This window comes from Tachysurus fulvidraco, chromosome 18, assembly GCF_022655615.1.
Source record: "Tachysurus fulvidraco isolate hzauxx_2018 chromosome 18, HZAU_PFXX_2.0, whole genome shotgun sequence".
NCBI lineage: Eukaryota > Metazoa > Chordata > Actinopteri > Siluriformes > Bagridae > Tachysurus > Tachysurus fulvidraco.
In genome coordinates this window covers 10,570,343-10,592,859 of record NC_062535.1, presented here as the reverse complement: position 1 = coordinate 10,592,859, position 22,517 = coordinate 10,570,343, and the positions used below count along the sequence as shown (strand labels likewise).

General features: G+C 38.2%; 2 protein-coding genes across 4 annotated transcripts in view; both read left to right on the top strand.

Annotated features, from left to right (window-relative positions):
• The first annotated feature begins 1,561 nt into the window (after positions 1 to 1,561).
• On the top strand, positions 1,562 to 13,115 carry morc3b (MORC family CW-type zinc finger 3b). Of its 3 annotated transcripts, none has more exons than XM_047802722.1 (17): positions 1,562 to 1,769; positions 3,580 to 3,652; positions 3,826 to 3,958; positions 4,342 to 4,566; positions 5,105 to 5,242; positions 5,607 to 5,733; positions 5,846 to 5,974; positions 6,751 to 6,870; positions 6,952 to 7,049; positions 7,232 to 7,339; positions 7,982 to 8,110; positions 9,566 to 9,640; positions 9,721 to 9,763; positions 9,876 to 10,011; positions 11,037 to 11,088; positions 11,299 to 11,686; positions 12,264 to 13,115. In XM_047802722.1, the coding sequence occupies exons 1-17, from the start codon at positions 1,731 to 1,733 to the stop codon at positions 12,528 to 12,530; spliced, it is 2,280 nt and encodes a 759-aa protein (XP_047658678.1). In that variant the 5' UTR covers positions 1,562 to 1,730; the 3' UTR covers positions 12,531 to 13,115. The 3 variants fall into 3 exon arrangements, with proteins under 3 accessions (XP_047658678.1, XP_027011775.2, XP_047658679.1); XM_027155974.2 differs by having other exon boundaries at positions 11,191 to 11,686; XM_047802723.1 differs by lacking the exon at positions 3,580 to 3,652 and having other exon boundaries at positions 1,563 to 1,769; positions 11,191 to 11,686.
• An 8,496-nt stretch (positions 13,116 to 21,611) lies between these two features.
• bcl9 (BCL9 transcription coactivator) overlaps positions 21,612 to 22,517 on the top strand; it is a 93,949-nt gene continuing 93,043 nt past the window's right edge. The window contains exon 1 of the mRNA XM_027156611.2: positions 21,612 to 22,041. The gene's annotated coding sequence lies outside the window, so the exon portion shown is untranslated. The remainder of the gene's footprint in view (positions 22,042 to 22,517) is intronic.

The window sequence follows — 22,517 nt, the reverse complement described above, 5'->3', positions numbered from 1 at the left end:
GGTGACAGAAGGTATCTATATCCCGTCTTTGGCACTTGTTTGGTGGATATCAACGGCACACCATCATGTCTGGGTTTTAAAAATATAATTCAGTTAACGCTTCAGTGTCAAGTAACATATTGTTTAATATAGTGAGTGCACACACACACACACACACACACACACACACACACACACACACACACACACACACACACACACACACACACACACACACAAACACACACACACCTGAAAAGCAAGTTAACCAAGTCAAGTCAAGTCAAGTCAAGTCAAGAAGCTTTTATTGTCATTTCAACCACTTAAAATGATGACATAAAGCTACATAAAACAACACACAGCTAAGGACTTAAAGTAAAGTTGTCCTAGTTACATAAAGTGCATCGTGTGCAACCTAGTGCAAACAGTGCGAGACAAAAGACAGTGCAGACAGACAAAACAAAACACTACAGGACAAAGATCTCCAGCAGACTTTTACACAAATAAACAGTCCTGCAAATCTAAACATAATTGTGACTCTGTAAATTGTCCTGTCCTTATATATCAATCAAATGTCAGCATAACACAGCAGCAGTTTCCCATTTTGCAACATTTCCTGTTCATAGTATTAACAATGTAACTAGACATAACAAGAACTTTTAATATCTTGGTGGAGTCCAAATGTCCCCACAAGGATAGAAATATCTGACAACTTTGTGGGGACATTGAGCCAGTCCTGATGAAGAAAACTATGCACAAGGTACACACTATAAGACAAACCTGTGTGTGTGTGTGTGTGTGTGTGTGTGTGTGTGTGTGTGTGTGTGTGTGTGTGTGTGTGTGTGTGTGTGTGTGTGCGCGCACGCGTGTGGGGTGGGGTTCATTTATACCATAGCCTCCTTCTGTTTAAATGCTCTAATAGCTAAAGAGAATTTCGGAGTTACTTACTCTCTCCTCTCTCCTACTGATACAATATAAAGTTATTTTCTTCATGCATATGTTTGCTAACAAAGCTCCAACAAAATAGTTGAGCCTTACTGTTGTTCATATCAAACATTTTATTATATGAAATGTAACTAATGAACACAATTTTTGGTACCAATTCTAGCATGTACTTATTTTACAACAGGGTTCACTGTCCTTCTGTGTATCAAAAAACGCTTGAATAAACTTCAGTGTGACACAAAAGCCCAGTCATCGCTTTACAGGCTGTGCAACCTTACACACAGTGATTCATCAAAGCTGTATTTATGTAAAAAATAAATATATAAAGAACTCATACATATGAAATTACATTTCTGGTATGTAGCAGACACCCTTATCCAGACAAGCTTGCTGGACCTGGGATTTGAACTCATGACCACTAGGCTACTATATATAAACATATAAATATAAACATGATGTCCTTGTTTTAGGTTTTTAAGTTAAATAGCTGTTTGTTAAAAGTATTGAATACTTACACAAGAAAGTGACAGGAGTTGCCTTGCTTAGAGTAATGAGCACACACACACACACACACACACACACACACACACACACACACACACACACACACACACACACACACACACACAAAGCTACTATGTTTAGCTGCAATACATTAATCGTGCAGTCGAGGCACGAGCACGAGATGATAATGCGCACACACAGTTTAGATTTTTCTGACTTGAACACGCTCTAAATGTAAATTAACCTCTGCAGCTGTTTCAAGAATCTTTTAATTTTAGTTTTTTAAATTTTATTAGGAGAAAATGGCCACTCGTAAACACAGAGGGATACCTCTTAGCTCGGTAAGTGTCCTGTTTGTGCTTTTGTGCATCTTTTTGCTCCAAACTCCAAAGTCTCTTGTCCTGTAACTGACTTAAGGTTACAGACTGACTTAAACACATTAATATAAGACTAAATAGAAAAAACAACAACTAATATTGATTTTTTTATGATTGAAAAACATGTAAGATAATGTTTGTTTTTTATGTTATGCAGAGAAATATATGAGATGTACAGATAAATAGATAGATTTAAATATACAGCATTGTCATTAACAGGTAAATTAATTCAACTAACGCTTTTTAACAGTCAGAGATAAAGCTGTAGCTTTAACAGAGTAATAAACGTAATAAAGCCTTCAGGGCTTCGCAGTTTCTCAGTAAAATTATATGCTGATCTTTTTGGGTCATTAACCTACAGAGAGAGAGAGAGAGAGAGAGAGAGAGAGAGATGGTGCTGGAACACATGTACGTATAGCTGCTAATGAATATGAAGAGGAACTTAAAGGTGGGGTCTCCGCTGTTTGAGAAATGCTGTAGAAAATTGAGTCGGGACAACAAACAAAACAAATACAAAACAAACGTGTAGCCAATGAGCAGAAAGGGGCGGGGCTTGTGAATATGCGGCGGAGAGAGTGTTCAGTGCGCATGTGTGACAGTAGCAGAAAGTGGTTTTAACATTGACATGGAGGATAAAAACAAAGAAAGAAAGCGAAGAAAGGCTTACGATAAGGCAAGAAGTAGGACGTGTTAATATAGGATCAGCTTTCCAGCGCTGGAGAGAACTGAAGGAGCAGGAAGTTGGCCACATATTCACAGATTGGAGTTTCCCGAGTCAATAACTCCTGAGTGTCAACATTGGCTTTCAAACAACAGAGACCGCACCTTTAAATATGAAATGTCATTATAAGCGGCTAAAAAGTGTCATTTTTAAATGAATATAAAAAAGCCAAAATGTTTATAGAATAATAGACAAACCACTATGAGAGAACATAGTGATTATTAGAACAGGCCAAATTATTGGGAACAGGCCAATTTATTAGGAACAGGCCAATTTATTAGGAACAAGCAAAAGCAAAAACTTTCAATCACAAATTGCACATGAAAAATATTCAAGTCATGATTCACATTTGCAGTAAGATTCAGTCTTTGCAGAAGGAGGATGAGAATCTAAGCTGAAGAATTACTTTGTACATCTCCTTGCTGGTTTGTCATAGAGATGTCCATGTAGCACTGTGATTATGTGATTTAAAACCACATGAAGTCTTACCAATGAGTGGGTATTTCTGGAAAATGTGCAAATGTAAAAAAACAGACCAATTTATTAGGAACAGACCAATTATAAAATGCAAATGATAAAACACAGTATAATTAAATTACAGCAAAAACTTTCAATCACAATTGCACATAAAAAATATTCAAGTCATGATTTTCATTTGCAGTAAGATTCAGCCTTTGCAGAAGGAGGATAAGAATCAAAGCAAATCTATGGGATTATTTTTATCACTGACTCATTCTTTTGTGTTTTATCATAGAATCATTATCAATTGGTAACTAAAGAATGTCTAGTTCCAGTTTTGTAAGTTCTTTTGTCTGGTTTTAAACAACATGCATAAGGAAACGTGCAATCAGTTTGTTGCATTGAATGGTGCACACTGTAACCCACTCATGCACCCAAACATCCAGTTGTTCTATTTTAAGCATATATTTTGGAGGTGTGGATTTTAAGAGATAAAAGTTCACAGCTTTTATTTGTTTGAATTTGTTTCGAATCAACTTGATCCCTATTAAAAGAAAAGTAAAAAAATCCATAATCAATGTTTACTTCCAACAGCTCAATCCTAAATTTCTTCACACAAACTCCACCAGCCATACCTGGCCCTTTAGTGCTATTGCTGAGCTCATTGGTGAGTTAAGAAAACCCTCTTTACACAGATCTATGATCAAATTAACAGCAACAGCTTGTAAGCTGTAAACTGTTCTGTACAAAATGAAATGTTTCTGATGGTCTTTTGGGCTCAGAAATGTCATAATTAACATTGCCATCCTTTGAACTCTGTGTTTTGCAATTAAATTTCAGATAATGCTTATGACCCAGATGTTCGTGCCAAGCAGTTCTGGATAGACTGGACACGCATAAAAAACCTGGACTGTCTCTCATTCATGGATAACGGAGCAGGAATGACCAGAGCCAAATTGCATAAGATGCTCAGGTAACCACACGTGTGCCATAAGCTATTTGTCACCACACTGCTTTCATGGCAAGATAATGGTGTTTGGAATGTGCCCAATAATTACCTCCAATATACACTCACCATCCAATTTAGTCGGAACCTGTATCTAATCAGCCAATCAAGGGTCAGCAGCATACATACAAAATACAGGTCATGAACTGAAAAGAAAAGAAAATGTATCAGTTGTCTGAGTGTTTCCTGTTTTGTATGGAAACTTTATGTACCATGCTGAACTTTTATTACATCTACCTTATTAGTACTTAAGTATGCTGCAGGTAAGCTTTTTACCTTGGGTCTTGCTTGCATAGAACTGATTTAAATGCTAAGAATTAAATCGTTTTACATTAATCCAATATTTTCAGCTTTGGTTACAGTGACAAGAAAGCCATGAGAGACCATGTTCCAGTCGGTGTCTATGGCAATGGTTTTAAATCAGGTTCCATGCGAGTGGGGAAAGATGCCATCGTCTTCACTAAGACCAGAGACTCGATGAGTGTAGGCCTGCTCTCACAGTCCTACCTCCAGGCCATAAAAGCTCAACAAATCCTGGTGCCTATTCTCACCTTCAGACGAGATGGAAAAAACATGTATCCTTCTTATAACTTCAGTAGTACTGCATACATGTCACAAGCATTCGCATTACACCAGAAAGCCATTTGCTGTGTGTGATTTGACCTGGAACTGCAATTAAAACATTAACAATCCTTTCTTTACCCCCTGACAATGACCCCATTCCCTCTGCTTAAAACTATTTATACCTTTGATAAACTGTTGAAATACAAGGAGGTAAAAGCTGAAAAGATATTCTTTATTTTCATATTAACAACCCTGAAATTTAAAATATATCGCATGGGAAATTGCAAATTACAGGTTTTAAAATCAAGTCACCTGCAGCTGTCAGACGAGTCTATTTACATTACTTTCAAATACATGCCAAGTACACAGAATAGGGTATTTAGTGATCTGTCTCCTATATGTCCTATGGTGTGTGAGCACAAATAAATGGTGCAGTGGTTGGATATTGGTGCTCAGTTTCATATTGAAGACTTGGATAGCAGGCAGTACCTGGCCAAATTTGTCAACCATAAGTTAATTAATTTAACCCTTGATCATTATCATCCTAAGACCTGAGGATGCAGCCAGTCTAGATGCGATATTGAGACATTCACTATTCAATACAGAGAAGGAGCTATTCACTGAGCTGCGTGCCATCAGCATTGCCGGACCCACTGGCTCACGCATCATTATCTGGAATCTGCGCAGGTAAGCTAGTGGTTTCTCTAAAATACTGTATGTATACCAGCTGTTTCTGAATCAGTGTTTCCCACCGATCTGAAATAAACCTGGGGGAGGCCTGCATATGGTGTGGTGTGTTGATGTTATGGTTTGGGTAACAAAGGGAGTGGTTTTAGGAAGATCATTGCAGTGATGTCTTCTATGTCAAGTAATTTATTGTTGCATTTACAGCCAATAAAATCTCACCTTGCAACGTACTTTTATATGATAACTTCAGTCGTGGAGACTCTTGTCTACTAAAAATAAAATTGAGGTGTTCAGTTGTCAACTCAATTTTAATTTCTATCATGTTAAATATTCTATAGTATATTACTGAGTAATTATTTTGCAGGACTACAAATGGGGAAACAGAATTCAACTTTGATGCGGATAAATATGATATTCAGATCCGAGCAAATGCTAGCGATAAAACACGGGAGAGTCGAGCCATGACGCCGGAGAGTGATTATTCACTTAGAGTAAGTGCACATGCTGTCAGTTGTACTATGAGGCATTACAGAATTTAAATACGATAATGTTTGGGGTTTTCGAGTAAAGAGGAACCTTTTTGTCTTGCATTTTTATTTGCAGGCATATTGTAGCATTTTGTATCTGAAGCCACGTATGCAAATCAACATTCGAGGACAGAAAGTGAAAACCCAGCTCATCTCCAAGAGTCTTGCTTACATTGCCATTGACAACTACAGACCTTCATTTCTAGTATCCTTCAGTATATAATCACAGTCTTGAATTCTGCATATTTGATATAATCCTCATGTTTCAACACAGGGACATTGATGGCAGAATAAAGATTTAGCCGAACAGTTGGGAGTTCACAAGTTTAAATATCATTTATGCCACTGTCAGGGACGCGGGGATAAAACAGACCCAAATGCAGGATATTGTAAAATAAACAGGTTTATTAAATAAAAAAATTTAAACAGAAACCAGAGGATTCCACGCTGCTTAAGGCAATGCGGCTCAACTAAATACTAATCACAATTAGACACATGAGGAACGGTGTGTGCAGAGGCGGGGAGGAAGAGACAAGGGTGGGGCAGACACGTCACACAAAAACATAAACAAAAGCACGTGGCCAAAGTCCGGGCTGAGTTCTGACAGCCACAGCAATTTATAGCCAAAAGAGTGCAATAGGGTCATATTTTCCTGTGTCTATTAGCTAATGAACATAGAGTAAGGTGATTAGCACAGTCACACAATATATGTTTTATGTGCAACAGTCTTGGATGTTTTGGTCAGAGTACAGAGTTAACCATAGGGTGATGGTACATAATGTACCCCCATCTAACTATCTGAGCCACCATTGCTTAACTTGTTGCATCTTTAATACAGACAAAAGAAGAGACTCATCTAGCAGGCTGTGGAACTAGCTAAAAAAACAAAAAGGCAGGTTAAACACCGTACTTCGTGAAGTGTTTTGATACTAATACTGTGCAGATTGCTGTCTCTATGGTGATTCTTGACACGTCTCTCAGACCAAACGTATTCGGATCACATTTGGGTTCAACACCAAAAGCAAGGAACATTATGGTATTATGATGTACCACAAAAACCGACTCATCAAGGCTTATGAGAAAGTGAGCTGCCAACGCAAGGTAAAGAGGTTATCTGTATGTTCTGTCATCCTCTGCATGACATCACTGTGTCAATGTGTGATTTTGCGTCTTCCTGAACAGGTAGAGAGAAAAGGTGTTGGAGTCATTGGTGTGATTGAATGCAATTTCCTTCAACCGACTCACAACAAACAAGATTTTGATGATACAGATAAATACAGGTTCACTATAAGATTTCTTATACCACATTCACATGGTTTTCAAACGATTTTGAATACATTTAGTTTGTGCCTACTGTATTAACATTTGTTGTTTCTTAACAGTTAAAGGTATAAATTAGGTCCATGTTTTTTAATGTACATAAAGAGGTTAATGTAGATTACCTACATCTGTCTGTATGCAGGAAAACCATGCATAACCTCAGCATCAAGCTGGAAGATTACTGGAATGAGATACACTACATGCAGAAGAAAGAGGACCCAAAATGCACAGTTCCAATAGAAGATACAATGTGAGTGGTGGGTTTGGGTTTACGCTGCAATTTAATTTTACTTACGTCATTTATTAACAACATTGTTAATGGGGATTTTCCTATTGAGCTGTACCTGATTGTGTAATTTTTGGGCTTATCTTCACTATTAGTATATATCAAACCTTTACTTAATCTTTGTTTAATAGCTTGTTATTTAGCTAATTTAATAATAATAATAATAATAATAATAATAATAATAATAATAATAATAATAATAATAATAATAATAAGCATAGTATTTACAGAAATTTCACAATTTTTCACATTTGTCCATCATGGTTTCACATTTTTAATAAAGGATTCCTAAACCATGGAACAGACTTAATTATTCTTGGCCTTGATGAATATACAGAATTTCCCACCTGGGATTGATAAATCTATCATAGGAAACTTGCCTTATTTTACCTTCACATACATTTCAGAAATGCTGCCTGATAGATACACTAAATTTTCACAAATCTGTTTTCACTTTTGTCAATTTTGCATCATAAAGAAACAATATTAAACAGTATAAGGAAACTTAGCATTATTATTATTTGAAAAGGTCCTGGCAGAGCCTTCTCTTCTGATGTTGTTTGACCTTCCCCTGTGTCTTTTCTGTCTCCGTATTTCCACACGAAGTAAAGTTCCGGATCAAGTCTGGGTACAGTGCGACAGCTGTCTCAAATGGAGAAGGCTTCCAGATGGCTTTGACTGCAGCCGGCTGCCTGAGAAATGGTTCTGCAACATGAACCATGACCCGCAATTCAGGTGACGCTCATAAAACACTTTTATTAAATGATGTCATTACTGAACATGGAAAGTTGTTGCTTGGGAATGTATCAGGGTATTACTTGGCTATAAAAAAGCTTTTTGATGACTGTTTATGCATTCACAATACTGTGTCCAAATATATAAGAAAAGCCAAATATATTTCTTAGCAAAAACAGAGCCAATTCCTGGGAATAGTGACAAAGATGAAATGTATGCTTGTGAGGTTCAATATCTTCAAATGTTACGGTTGACTTTTGTTCTTGGAAAGTGGCATGAATTATTTACAAAAATAGTTTCCTTTACATGTCTTTCTATGTTTATCATGAAGACTTTCCACTACCACGAGAAACAAATACTTCTGTCTGAAGATGAAAGCGTCTCTTGCACAAGGACATCTCTTGTAAATCCTGGTTTATGTTTCATTAGAACTGCTTTTGGCATCTGAAGTCAACTTTAGGAAGCCCTGAGCATTCATGGTCTTCTGGAAGAGTACAAAGTTCTCAATCAAATAAGGGCTGGTTGCAAATGGCCGCAAGCTTGTGGGCTCTTGACGAGTGCACTTACAGTACCTATTCTTCTGAGAAGGCATTTCATTAAATTTTTGGTTAATTCAATAAATTGTTGTGGTGATTTGTGATCATTCAGTTACAAGAGCATTAATGAGATCAGGCATTGATGGCAGGTGAGGAGGTCTGGGGTCAGTCTGTGTTCCACTTCATTCCAAAGGTGTTCATTGGGGTTGAGATCAGAGCTCTGTGCAGGACATTCAATTTCTTCCACTCCAATTTTTGTCAAACCATGTATTCATAAACAGAGTTTTTTGGGGCAGACAGGAACATTGTTATGCTGGAACAGGTTTGAAGAAAATCCTTTGTTCAGCCCTACATACATATGTGATGGTCAGGCTTCCACAAATCTTTGGCTATATATAATTTATTGTATCACAGTGGAATTACACATAAAGATGTTACACCAGTTACACTTGTGTTAACAGGAAGAATGTAAAAAGGAACTTCACTCCAAATCTGAGGAGTAGAATTTACTGCTGAATCTCCTCCAGACTTCCTCACCCAGTTCATTGACTTCTTGATTAGCCAGTCGAACAGTTTTAGGGAGCAGCTTTTCTGAACTTCACTGACTTAAGCTTCATTTTTATTTCCATGGGTTGGTGAAAGCAGAAATCAGGTTTAAGGCCAAGCCTCTCATCGTGTCATGTGGATTCATTTGTATAGGAAAAAAATATGGTACTGTAGGTCGCCATTATATATCAGTAGTTTCTATATTGGTAGCAGTTACCCATTTACACTAAAACATTACAATTATAATTTCACTTACTGTTATTTGGTGGTTCATGTTATTATAGAGTGCCTCGTGTTAAGGGTCCTAGTATCCGACTTCTATATACTTTTTCGCAAGATCTTTTTTCATTGATATTAAAACCATCTCAATCAGGAGCTGTCTGGTGGAGGAGGAACTCCAAGATCAAGAAGAGGAACAGAAGTCATATCCAAAATGCTTCAAAAGACAGTAAGATACTCCTATGCATATTATCTTATTATATATTGTGCTATCTGACATTGTTAATCAACAGGTTATGGTCTAAACAGGAAGAGGAACAGTAGGAGTCTACAGTATGAGCATGGGCCAGAGGTAAGTCATTTCTGTTTAGATACAACGTTTGAAAAACAGGTCAGCATGGCTGTAGAAGACAGTTATATGGTTAAGGCTAACTGGAACAAATCTTTAAATTTTTTTCCCTTAGGTATTCGAAATTCCAGCCCTGGAAGCACCTGTCAATGCCAGGCAGCTGAAAAATCCTGCAAACTGGAAGTCGTCGCCTGCTGATTTGTTCAGTAACAGTGTGACCAGCCTCAGTGTTCTGCCAACCACTTCTTATGGTTTGCATTTTATTGCCCATTACACCCATTTTCACCAATTAAATTTTCATTCTAAAGTAAGTAAGTAAAAATGACTGACTTGGCAAGTTAAATTGGTTGTTGATAAGTATTTAGTCGTTTGCTTTTTTCTTTCAATGAGTTATTTTAAACAAAAGATGCACCAAAGTACTTTTTTTTTTTTTTTTACTAAATTTTTTTTTACTTACACTTGTTGATGTGTTTCCAAATTGCATTAGGAGCACTATTAGATACTAGAACACTTTCATAGACATTACACCTTGAAAGTATACAGGAAGATTTAGAAGGTTGAATATTTGATCATTCTAGATGTATAGTATCTTGGGTATGCTAGCTGAACAGGAAGGTGCTGTTTTTAGCATATTTTAATCTGAGAATTTAAAAATTCAAGGCTTTTGATTTATAAAATATATATTTTAGGGGATGACAAATGATACATCCATTGAATATCTAGCTTTGCACTTATTAAGTAAAAGCTCCAGTGTCCTCCAGTACCAATACTCAATACGTATTGCCTTGTTTTTAGCTTTTAACGACTAAACGCTGCTAATGGAATCTGTAAAGCAATTTCATGTAGTGTGGCATCTTCGAATATGTCTGAATACGGATGTAAAATAGTTTTTTGATTCAACAACCAAAAAAAACCATTTCTTAATGACTGTAGTACTTCTTACTGTACTACATAATGTTACTGTTATGTTAGCTACCACTTTAGCCTAGTCAGTATGGTTTCTAGGCAAACAAAGCTAAAGTGGTAGCTAACATAATAGTAGATTGGGTTTTTTGGTTGTTGAATCCAAAAATTATTTTACGTCTGTACCCAGACATATTCGAAGATGCCATACTACATGAAATTGCTTTGCAGATACCATTAGCAGCGCTTAGTCGTTAAAAGCTAAAAACAAGGCAATACGTTTATAATTACCAAGTATAGTTCAGGTTTTTCTAAAGTTCATAAGAGCAGGATGGATAAGCTTTATATTAACTGTCATTGTCTTGTTTTTTAGCTCAGAGATCACCAATGCCTCTGATTAATCTCACTGCTCTCTCTGACTCAAGGTAATCCTATTAGAGTTAGGACTCATTTATTTAAATGTCTCATCATTTTGCTTAATAAGTAATTGTAAATCATTAGTTTGTTGTTCTCACTGGCTGTTAAAGGACTAAAAGGAAAGTCTCTACTGCTGAAGAAACAGCTATGCCTTGTGCCTCTTTACCCCCTAATGTCTTGCCCCAAGGTGGTGGCATATTCATTCACACACATTTCAGTTTTGCAGCAAACAAAGAAGAGGGCAAATGGGATGAGATGGAAAATGAGAGCAATGCAAATACAGACAACAAAGAGAGCTTTAAGACAGCGAGGTGCAATCCGTATCAAGAGCCTTTTCAAAAGGAGGATGATGAGTGGTACGCTTCTGAGGAATCAACTAGTACAGAAACCCAGTACTGTACAGCAGAGTCACACACTATGGAGGAAGAGGAAGAGGAATTGTGTGATAATAACCAGGATGAGTGGAGTCTGCCGCAGCAGCAGGATGAGTTGGTGGAGATGATGGAGCAGACAGCAGAGGACAAGGAGGTGTGTACGAATGAGCTGGAGCTGCTCCGAAATCACTGCACCGCCCTGGAAGATGAGAGGAGTCAGCTTCTGAGCAAGGTAGGAACTGTCACTCTATCACACCGTCAGTTAGGTTCTACATAATAAGGCATACAGTGTTTCATCCTACATGACAAGCAAAATGAAGAGCTGGCAGGTAATAATAATAAAAAGAATATGTAATAGTGGGATAGTCTCCAGAACCTCTGCAGCCCTGACAAGTGTTTAGACCACCTGAAGACAAACGAATGTTAGCTTCATTAAGTTATTTACAACATCGACTATTCATAATTCTGATAAATTTAGGACTGGGGCTCTGGAGTGCTTTTGTTCAACCATCAAGAAATCACGAGTTTGAGAATTTTTTTCTTTTTCATTATATACACTGTATGGGCAAAAGTATGTGGACACCCGAATTTCTCATCCATGGAATGCGTTTCCTTAATCTTCTGGGATGCTTGAAAAAGCATATCCAACTGTGCAGTCAGGTGTCCACATGTTGGCCAAATCGTCTACATAATTTAATGTCCAACATTTTCAAAAATATCCTTAAAGCATTTTGTCTCTATATTTTGGTTCTTTGCTGTGTATGTTGCTATTAATAATATTAGTATATAATAACATGCACTATTTCTAGCTGGAAAAGATGGAGGAACAGAAAGCCAGCTTGTCTTCCATGTGTGACCAACTAAAGTGCAAAATGGAAAGGCTGAAAGCAGAGAAGGATGGAAGGCTGAGAGAAAATGTCCGAAATAGAGAAGAAAGGCAGAAGCTGAGGAAGCTGCGTATCAACCTGGGCCACTTGTTGGTCTCCTTCGTTCCCGATCTCGACCTTCAGCAGGTGGATTTCAACACTGACGTCATTGACGAGCTTCTTGACCAGGTCTTGAAGGAAGTCACTTAAGGTCAAATCACAGCTGTATTACATGTCAGATTTTCTATTTCTTCATAGTTAATTAACCATGATATCCCTAATAGCCCATGGTTTCATTGCTGGCTTAGTCAAGGTGAGATCATCACTATATAAAAAGCATTTACGATTGTGGCCCAGCCTGGGCTTAGCAGGCAGCAACGCTAGTAATGGGATATGTTTCTAAGTCAGTTTTTACTGCCTGCCACTGTCACATACAGCTACATCACTTGTTAAATAATTAGCAAGGCATAATAAATGACATTTTTTTCAACGTACGTGAAGATATATACATTTAGTTAATTGCTATTGTACTGTTTTTATATATTTATGTACTTTCATCTGTTGTATTCTGGGTTTTTTTCTGTCTTCAAGATTTGTTCTTTATCACTTTCTCACATTCTTAATGTTTACGTCATTAAAGGTGAAAGTAGTGATTTAGTGGAAATTTATTTGCAATTAAATACTTTAAAAAAATCTTTTCAGTGTTAAATTCATGCACACACACACACACACACACACACACACACACACACACACACACACACACACACACACACACACACACACACACACACACACCTATGCTACTAATCATATGCTACTACTAGGCGCTTTATGATGAGTTACATGAATGACAGTAGGTAAAGACACCGCCTTGTCCTGGCAGGTTATATGTTCGTGGTACACATTATTTATTTTTCTCCTATAGAAATTTCAATGCATGTTGTGTTTCAGTTACTCGACCATTGAATATGTACTTAATTAAAGACTGTAACTATATGCTATTAGACATGAATGTGTGTGTAATTCAGGTTTATTTAAGAGGAATGAGGGAATGAAGCCTTGACCTAAGAGATAATGATGGCTGGTAGCATAAAGGAGTTGATTGTTTGTGGCAAGTGAAACTTCACCTGGTGAGATAATCATTTTGAAACTGTATAAAGAATGCGCTGAGAGTGAGTTCAACATTTGCTCCATGGACCGTCTTGGCTTTGTGGTTTTCAATAAAATCTACTTTTGGAATTAAAACTCTGATACTCTGTAAGCTTCTTTAGAAGAAGAAGAAACTTCTACCACAATATCTGGCACTCATCCAGCAATCCTCTTAGCTATGTTAGGGTAAGACCCCCACGCCTGCACCATGGAAGCCTCCCAAGCTTTAACTAAAAGTCAACATCTGACCTTAGCATCAGTTTACATCATCAGATCCCTGAAACTTCATCACTTGCCCTCTGTGTCAAAAGACAAGAAGACTTTGTCCCTATCAGGGGTATTAATAGGAGGTTATGAGGAGACTGAAGTGGGACGTGGGACTGAATTTGTGTTGCCAAAGTCTTTGGACAGAGTTCTGTTTTGGCAGTGATGCTGCATTGCGAGGGTCAGTAATAAGTTCCTAAGGACTAGCATGAATGTTTGGGGGTTAGGGCTAAAATAACTGCAGCTACTGTTTCTTAAGAGGTTAGAAGTTGATTAGAAATACCGTGCATTAGGATTTGGATATTTAAACTTATTAACCTAGTTTATACTTTGTTGATCTGTTCTGACAGAAATATAAGTAAAACACACCAGCTAAAAAAAAGGCCCTCATTTCAGAGTTCATTCCTTGAATTAAACAGCATAGTGTGTAATGAAGGAAATCTGTAACCAAAAAGAAAGTCAACATTTTAAACATCAATTTTTTTGTGCTATCTAATTTATTAAGATTTTTAAGGTATCTTTTATTACCATTTTTTGTGCTAATTTACTAAATACATTTCTCCTGCTCTAACTTATTCATGTATTATTTTTTATATAGATATCTAAACATCTTTAAACTACAATGTTTAAAAACAATAATTTATGCATTTTATTTTTGTATGACCATTATTGATATTTGTGTTTTTGTTACATGCAGATTGTACACTACAGCCCCCTAATGGATTGTGCTGGTACTACCTTTTTTTTTTGGTTGAACACAGATATCCTACAAAAGCTTTAAACAATTAAATTGTAAATTCTACAATAGCTAGCCCTGTCTAGGATATAATATAATTGAAGTATGAATATTTCTGGTGGAAAAAGTGTAAAATAAAGAACAAATCAAGAGAAAACAGGTACGGTTACAGTGCTGTAAACATACTCAAGTAAAAAGAAATGTAAATTCATTTGAAACTACTACAGTGCATGTACTGAGGAAAAACCACTATGTAACACATTTATAGTAAACCTTACGCTCCTGCTTATCGCCTATTAGTTCCACGTTTGTGTATTCATTAGGCTTTTTTATAAGCAAGTATTAACCTACTATGATTATAATTTACACATTTAAAAACAGCATTTTAGCCAACACAACACTTGCATTTAATTCAACCTGATTCAACCAGTGAATAAAATGATCACTATATTTTGCCTGGGTACAAAAAGCTTTCCTAAAGTAACCACATGATGGAGCTCAGTCCTAACAAACCCCTCTTCGTTCTCCAGTCACTACTGAAAACATTGGAGACTTGAAATAATGCTCAAAATTCTAAACATTTCACCCTGCTGGTGAACCCTGTCTTATTGATATTACAGCTCTGGAGGTCAGATTGAAGAATTGAAAAGGTTCAGCAGTGAAGCAGCTTAACATAGAACTATTTTAAGTGAAAAGATTGATGTGTACAGTACTGTGTTTACCTGCACAAACACATGAATTGAAGCTTGCTTATGAAGTCCTTATGAGCAGAGAGAGAGAGAGAGAGAGAGAGAGAGAGAGAGAGAGGGAGAGAGAGAGAGAGAGCAGACACGAGGACACCGTATTGTAGACACAATGGAGAACATTTTTGCTTTAACTTCCTGTCCACTATTTCTGTCTTCAGTCTACACCGGTAATGTTACAAGAAAAGAGTGAGGTGTGTGTATTGACTGGGGAAGGATTGATACATCATCCTGTAGCTCCATCTTGATTCCTGGGCTGCACATGAAAGAAAATTCATTCCGGATGCTAAGGTCAGATGTTATTCTGGTTATTTTCCCATTTTACACCAATAGCCAGTGAGTTATAGGCTATATTTCTATCAAAAACTTACTTTATGATGTTAGTACTTTAGATCAAGACAAGACCATGAAAAAATATGTAGAAGAATCTGGTGCTAATCTTTTAATCAGAAGGTTGGGAGTTTAAATCCCAGGATCATCAAGCTGCCATTGCTGGGTCCATGGACAAGGCTCTAAACTGCTCAGTTATATAAAATGACATAAATGTGAGTTGCTTTGGAAATGCATCAAATATATGTAAATAAATCAAATAAAGACAGAATCTTTAGGGGCTTGAGGTCAAGTAAATAAAGTCAGAACTGAGAGAGAAAAACATTGAATCTTTTTCAAGGCCAATGCTTTAGTTTAACTAGTTGGATTTTATTCATGCTTTATGTTTTGTTTTCTAAATGAAGGGATTACTTTTTGTCAAATTTTGTATTTGCAAAAAAAAGACAACATGAGCATAATTCTTACAAACATCTTGAGACCGGAATATTGTCCTGAAGTCTTACTTGTTATTAAAGACATCTGGTGTAATGCAAGCAATTTGTGAAGATGAATAAATGAGTTCATCATGATACATCATCCATATTTGTCAGTGCAACCTTGTGAAGTTTCTGTTTCCCATTCTAAAAATGACTCTAATCTTCATTCCTCTTTGAATGAACAATGACAGACGTTTTACAGAACATCCCACAAGCATTTTAGCAACAGCACGTACAGTGAATATTGACCGTGGCCCAAATACTCACTTCTTATTCCAATGCACACTCACAGGTTTGTGGACCTCATCTGCTTATCTGGTTAATGTCATTAAAGTGATGATGGACCACTAAACCTGGGCTCCTTTTGAGACAGAGGTACAGGGATCACTGTGAGAAACCATGAGATTATTGTGGACAATAACAGCTTTATAATACAGAAAAAAGGTAGAATTTGTGGACTATATTCTTTTCAATGTGGCTGGAAAGAAAGACAAACTTATGTGTCTGTTATTTATACAAGACAACAGACACCGATCCTTCCTTGGATAGACTTTAATCCTGCTCTGTGTAGAAAAGGTGGCAGCAAAATGATAAAACATCACATCACTGTTTAGGCCACTCATTCAGGATACACTAGCTCCTACTCTTCCCTCTTTAACTTAGCTAAACTGGGAGAAGCCACTTTAAAAAGATGACCTGTGAGAGCCTCTCAGGCCTTCCAGCCTCATGATGTAATGCCGCTATTATCAAAAAAAGCTAATATATGACTACAGAGACTCTTGAATCTATCATTGAACCTAACCCATGTCAAAAAACAAGTAAAGAAGACTTGTGCAATTTCTCTACCATGGCCCAACACCACTACCATCATTAGCTTGACCTGATTTCAAAGCTGACTACAAGGACTATGAGTGATATTAGACAGCTTGGACACTGACAGTGCACAGATTTTGTTGTTTTTGCAGATATTTGTAGCTGTATATTTAAGCCAGCAGCCATAAAACATGCTGTTGGCATGGATTTGTTTATAGTTTGCATGCAGAATGACATGTAAGGGGGAAAAAAATTAAATTAATGAAATTAATAAAAATTAATTACATTAATTAAATAATATATACATTATACCTCACATCTGGAGAGGTATATTCTGAAGGTCTGATTTATCTTTTTAAATTAACTTAGTTAAAAAAATAAAATCTTTAAGTAAAAAGTGTCGGAATTGCAAATTACATCTGAACGAATCAGTTGTTTTTTTTTTGTTCAGACTGATTTGGGGTGTTATATCTACAGTGTTAAATTTAGGCAACTAACTCATGCATGCGGTAGCTTAGTGGTTAGCACGTTTGCCTCACACCTCCAGGGTCTGGGTTCAATTCCTGCCTTCGCCTTGTGTGTGTGGTGTTTGCATGTTCTCCCCGTGCCTCGGGGGTTTCCTCCGGGTACTCCGGTTTCCTCCCCCGGTCCAAAGACATGCATGGTAGGTTGATTGGCATCTCTGGAAAAATTGTCCGTAGTGTGTGAGTGAATGAGAGTGTGTGTGTGTGCCCTGCGATGGGTTAGCACTCCGTCCAGGGTGTATCCTGCCTTGATGCCCGATGACACCTGAGATAGGCACAGGCTCCCCGTGACCCGAGAAGTTTGGATAAGCGGTAGAAAATGAGTAAGTGAGAACTCATGCATGCATAGAATAACTCCTGCATTTTAGTGGTTTGATTCTCAGCTCATGTGTGAACGTGATGTTTGAAAGTAAATTGAAAGTAAATGCTCAGATTCGTGTTGGATTTACAAAAGCAAATTGTGTTCATGTTTCTCAGCATAATCATGTGGAACTGAAGTAATTTAACTAGGATTTTATTTATTTAACTTATTTGACTGTTGACGATATGTTGGTTGTTAAAATTGTTACACAACTAGTTTACTAGTGAATGAGAAAAAAAGGTTGTTGGCTTTGCAGCAGAGAAATGACATAAACTGTGTGTGTACACTCAAAACTCTGACTTTAATCGGATTTAAAAGCGCAGATGAATAAACCAGATTGGGAAAAAATGCTGTTTGTCGTGTGTGTGTTGTGTGTGCATGTGGGTGGGTTTGGAATTCAGACTTAATAACCAAATTTATATCTGAGACTTAAATTCATATCTAAACTTCCTAATCCAAACAGTCAAAAATTGCTTGAGAAGAGGATTTGTGTTCACACAGTTCATCACACCCTGATCTCAGAAGAAACAGATTTGTGCCACTTCAACTGTGTGATGAATACAGCCTTAAATTTTCTCCCAAACAGGACACCAACTGAGCTCTGTTGATTAGACTACCGTCTGGTTGCATCTGTTATTGACTGAAAAGAAATCCTAACACACACACACACACACACACACACACACACACACACACAAACACACACTATTGATTGGTAGATTAGTCGGCTACTGAGGGAGGCTGAGAGAGCTGAAATTGCAGGCTTCGTTAAATGAAGCTTCGCTGGTGTCTTTAAATAGCTCAGTCTAGGAGTGAGAGGAGTGTTTACAGAACTCCTCCTACCACAGGCTGTGTCACAAATTCATCATGTTAAACACCTTGTTGTTTGTGACACCAAAAATGAATTACAGAGGCCCGAAAGTGCAAAATGACATCTGTGTGTGTTTTCTCTCGAAGGATGTCGACACTTCTCTGCGTCGAGACTCACGACACACTGTAATATTCAGTGTATTAGTATATTTGTGTATTATTTCACCTATTCCATTTGAGAAACTCTCTGTTCACAGATCACTCTCTTCCACTCTGTCATTACTCGAAAGCTTGAATTGAGCTAAAGCCTTTACCTCATTAATCTCAGGCATCACACTGCTACCAATTCTCAATGGAGAGGCCTTGTGCTCTGGCCCCGCCCTGTTCCTCCTCCTCTTCCTCCTCCTTCTTCTCCTTCTCCTCCTCCAGCTGCTCCTCCTCCTCGTCTTTCTCTCCCACATTTCAAGTGCTGAAATGTTAACTCTTTCCTCACAGGGGCTCTTCTTACCTTCACATTATCGCAATATGGCCATCGGAAGCTATCGATTTCTTCATGTCGAGGTCATGAAATGCACTCTTTTATCAATTTAGAGGAGAGTTTTTCACTTAATCTTGCTTAAAGCTCGTCTTAACGTCTTAGCTTGATTGAAATTCTTCATTTATGTTTTAACAGGGTGAGAAAATTAATTATCGGTTTTTATGATTCAACATTGAGGTACGGGATTTGTTTGAAAATCTCATCAGTATCAAACATTCATTCTTCAGAGATCACTTTGTCCCTCACAGGGTCACGGTGGCTTCGGGAACGCTGGGAACGAGGCGGCGAATACACCCTGGATGGACAGACCGTCATATGACACCATGCACACAACACGTTTGTTACCATGTAATACACTAATGAACTAATTAATTTAAGTGGATTTAATAGTCTTATATCGCAGGCGCTGATTTCATGATGAAAAGGATGATTTCAGACCCAGTGAGTGGACATAATAATACTAATGTCATATAATCTTTGGAATAAACTTTAATCTGGTTAATGACAGAAGTGAGTCAGTTCATTTGGAGTCATGGGAAATCTTCCTGCTTTTGGTTCTTGAATAAATTTTGCTTTATAAGTAAGAATAAGGTTTGTTGGTTTTAGCTCAGTGTTTAAAGATAAGCTACTGTCTCTGTAATCTTTAGACTTTTTTCAGTTGCATTTCATTCATTAACACTGGTCTGAGAAATCAGCTCCTAAAATTCCACACCCGGAGGTGTGAAGGTGAAAATTACGGTTACTTCCGTTTGAGCCGAACGCGACACGAGCAGTTAAAAGGTATAGAAGCATGTTTTCAGAATTAGCATTAGGAGAGTTAGCATTCAGTTCAGCATTTTTTTGTCCATGTTGTCTTTTTATTAACAGTAATTCTTTGTGTAGAAGTGACACATATGGCATGTTTATTTTTCCACCACATGGTTTTCACTGAAGGTGAGGATTCCTTAGACAATCAGTGTTATTTGAAAGTCTCAGCATTTTTAGTTTTATAAGTCACATGACATTAGCAGTCCTAGTAGTTCCTGACTCCGGTCTAAATCCCTTGTTAATTTTATCTGGCAACCCTTACGATCCCTCATGAACATTTTGACTAATTTTGAATATCTCCATCGACGACCCTCGACAATTCAGCTCTGTAATTCCTCTCGGGTTAATCGGACGCTTCGGGTTGACCTTTGACCTATTTCAAGGCAATAACATTAGCAGAAGCTATTTTGTGGTGAGGTAAAAATCTGTGTGCAACATCTGTTTGCTGCCTCATCTGACTTTCACACATCTGCCCACACCTCCCAGCTGGCAGACTTTGTTCCTTCTTCTCTTTCTCACTCTTTAACTCTTAAGGCTTTTTAATGTATCTGTCAGTTTTCATGCTTCTTAATTTGCAACCTGTTTAACAAAAGGGAAGTGAATTGGCATTTTCAAAATGCTCTAGATTGGATAGATCAGATATCACATAGATTGGATAGATCAGATATCACATAGATTGGATAGATCAGATATCACATAGATTGGATAGATCAGATATCACATAGATTGGATAGATCAGATATCACATAGATTGGATAGATCAGATATCACATAGATTGGATAGATCAGATATCACATAGATTGGATAGATCAGATATCACATAGATTGGATAGATCAGATATCACATCCTTACACAGACGATTGTGTCGAGGTTAAATCAACACTTCACATTTGAACGGGTCAGAACTTCAAATTTAGTCCAGACATTCCACTTTCATCTCTCTTATCAGGGTCTGTGGCCCATTGTTCCTAAATCCACACCTTCCCCCTTCTCTCTCTCTCTCTCTCTCTCTCTCTCTCTCTCTCTCTCTCTCTCTCTCTCTCTCTCTCTCTCTCTCCCTCTTTTGTAGCCCCCAGTCCACCCCCACTTTTTTCTCTTTCCCTCTCTATTTCTCCAGGCTTGAGCTGGAAAACCCAGATGAGAGGATGGATATCGTCCCACCCAACCCCCTCTTGTTCTCACTTTTCCTCCCGCCCCCCTCGTCTTCTGGGTTTTTTTCTCTCCCCCTCTGAGAAACTGTGAGAGAGGGAGAAGAGCAAGGAGAAAGTGAGAGCGGTGGTGACCCCAAGTCCCAGAAGAAGTGTGTGTGTGTGTGTTGTGTGTGTGTGTGTGTGTGTGTGTGTGTGTGTGTGTGTGTGTGTGTGTGTGTGTGTTAACACATCAGACTTGAAGGATTTCACACAGAGAAAGCAAGTGAGATCTGAATGGCGGTTTGAACGGGTGTCTTCATGCACTCTGAAAAAGGAGTGTGTGTGTGCATATGTGTGTGTGGTGTGGGTACATATGTCCATGAGAAATAGTGAGAGAGCGCGAGAGAGACAGAATGAGAGAGAGAGAGGGCGAGAGAGAGAGAGAGAGAGAGAGAGAGAGAGAGAGTGTGTGTGTGTGTGTTGGGAAGAAGAAGGGGGGTGGCCGCCTTGTTTGTAGCTTGTCAGCAATTGCCTGAGACAAGCCTCCCCCTGCATGTGTGAAAGCTACTTGGCGTGAATGCCTGGACTGTACCAAGTGAAGGCAAAATGACAGGGGGGACGGCGGCAAGAAAAACAGCTCAGACCGGAGACAATAGGCCCCTCAAGTGTTCCCCCCAAGTTGCTTTGATGTTGTCCTAGCGTCTAGATGCTGAAGGGGACCGAGGATTGCAGGGAAGAGAAGCCCTTTGTGTGGATGTGTGTGTGTGCACTTTTTTTCCTTATACTTATTCTACTACTTCTTCTTCTCCTCCGGGCCGCCGTGGACAAAGGGGAGGGGGACAAAAGCTCGGGGAGAAATAGCTGAGGAGACAAACGATGAAAACCCGAACGGTCCCGTTCACGTTTTTGTGTCGGCTCTGCGTGTGAGAGGGGGCCCGAAAAGAAAGGGAGCGAAGCGAGAGAAAGAGGAGGAGAAGCTGCAGTCTCGCAGCAGACTGAAAAAGAGACAGAAAGAGAGAGAGAGTGAGAGAGAGGGTGAGTAGGCTGTGTCTTTTTCTTCAATGCCAGCTCCCTCTTTTTTCTTTTCTTCCTCTTTTTTTTTCTTTAGGGGGTGGAGGGTTGAGGAGAGGTAGACTTTAAGGGCGACTCAAGTTAAAGTGTGTGTGCATGCGTGCGTGCGTGTGTGTGTGTGTGTGTGTGTGTGTGTGTGTGTGTGTGTGTTTACCTACTATTACAAACCAGCTATGGAGATGTTATTCTTAGTTCATTAGAATGCATGTGTGTGTGTGTGTGTGTGTGTGTGTGTGTGTGTGTGTGTGTGTGTGTGTGTGTGTGTGTGTGTGTGTGTGTGTGTGTGTGTGTGTGTGTGTGTGTGATGGAAAGAGAGATAGTTTGGAATGTGCCATTGGATATTCTATTCACTCACTATGCCAACAGTACACCTATCTCCTTTCTCACCCACATCAGGAGTACTGCTAGTGTGTGTGTGTGTGTGTGTGTGTGTGTGTGTG

What these genes read in the sequence shown, in the direction of transcription:
- morc3b (XM_027155974.2), top strand. Translation starts at nt 1,731, where the DNA reads ATGGCCACTCGTAAACACAGAGGGATACCTCTTAGCTCG. An exon ending in AGAGTGATTATTCACTTAGA is followed by an intron (nt 5,734 to 5,845) that starts GTAAGTGCACAT and finishes TTTTATTTGCAG; the next exon opens with GCATATTGTAGCATTTTGTA. An exon ending in GTTCCAATAGAAGATACAAT is followed by an intron (nt 7,340 to 7,981) that starts GTGAGTGGTGGG and finishes TTCCACACGAAG; the next exon opens with TAAAGTTCCGGATCAAGTCT.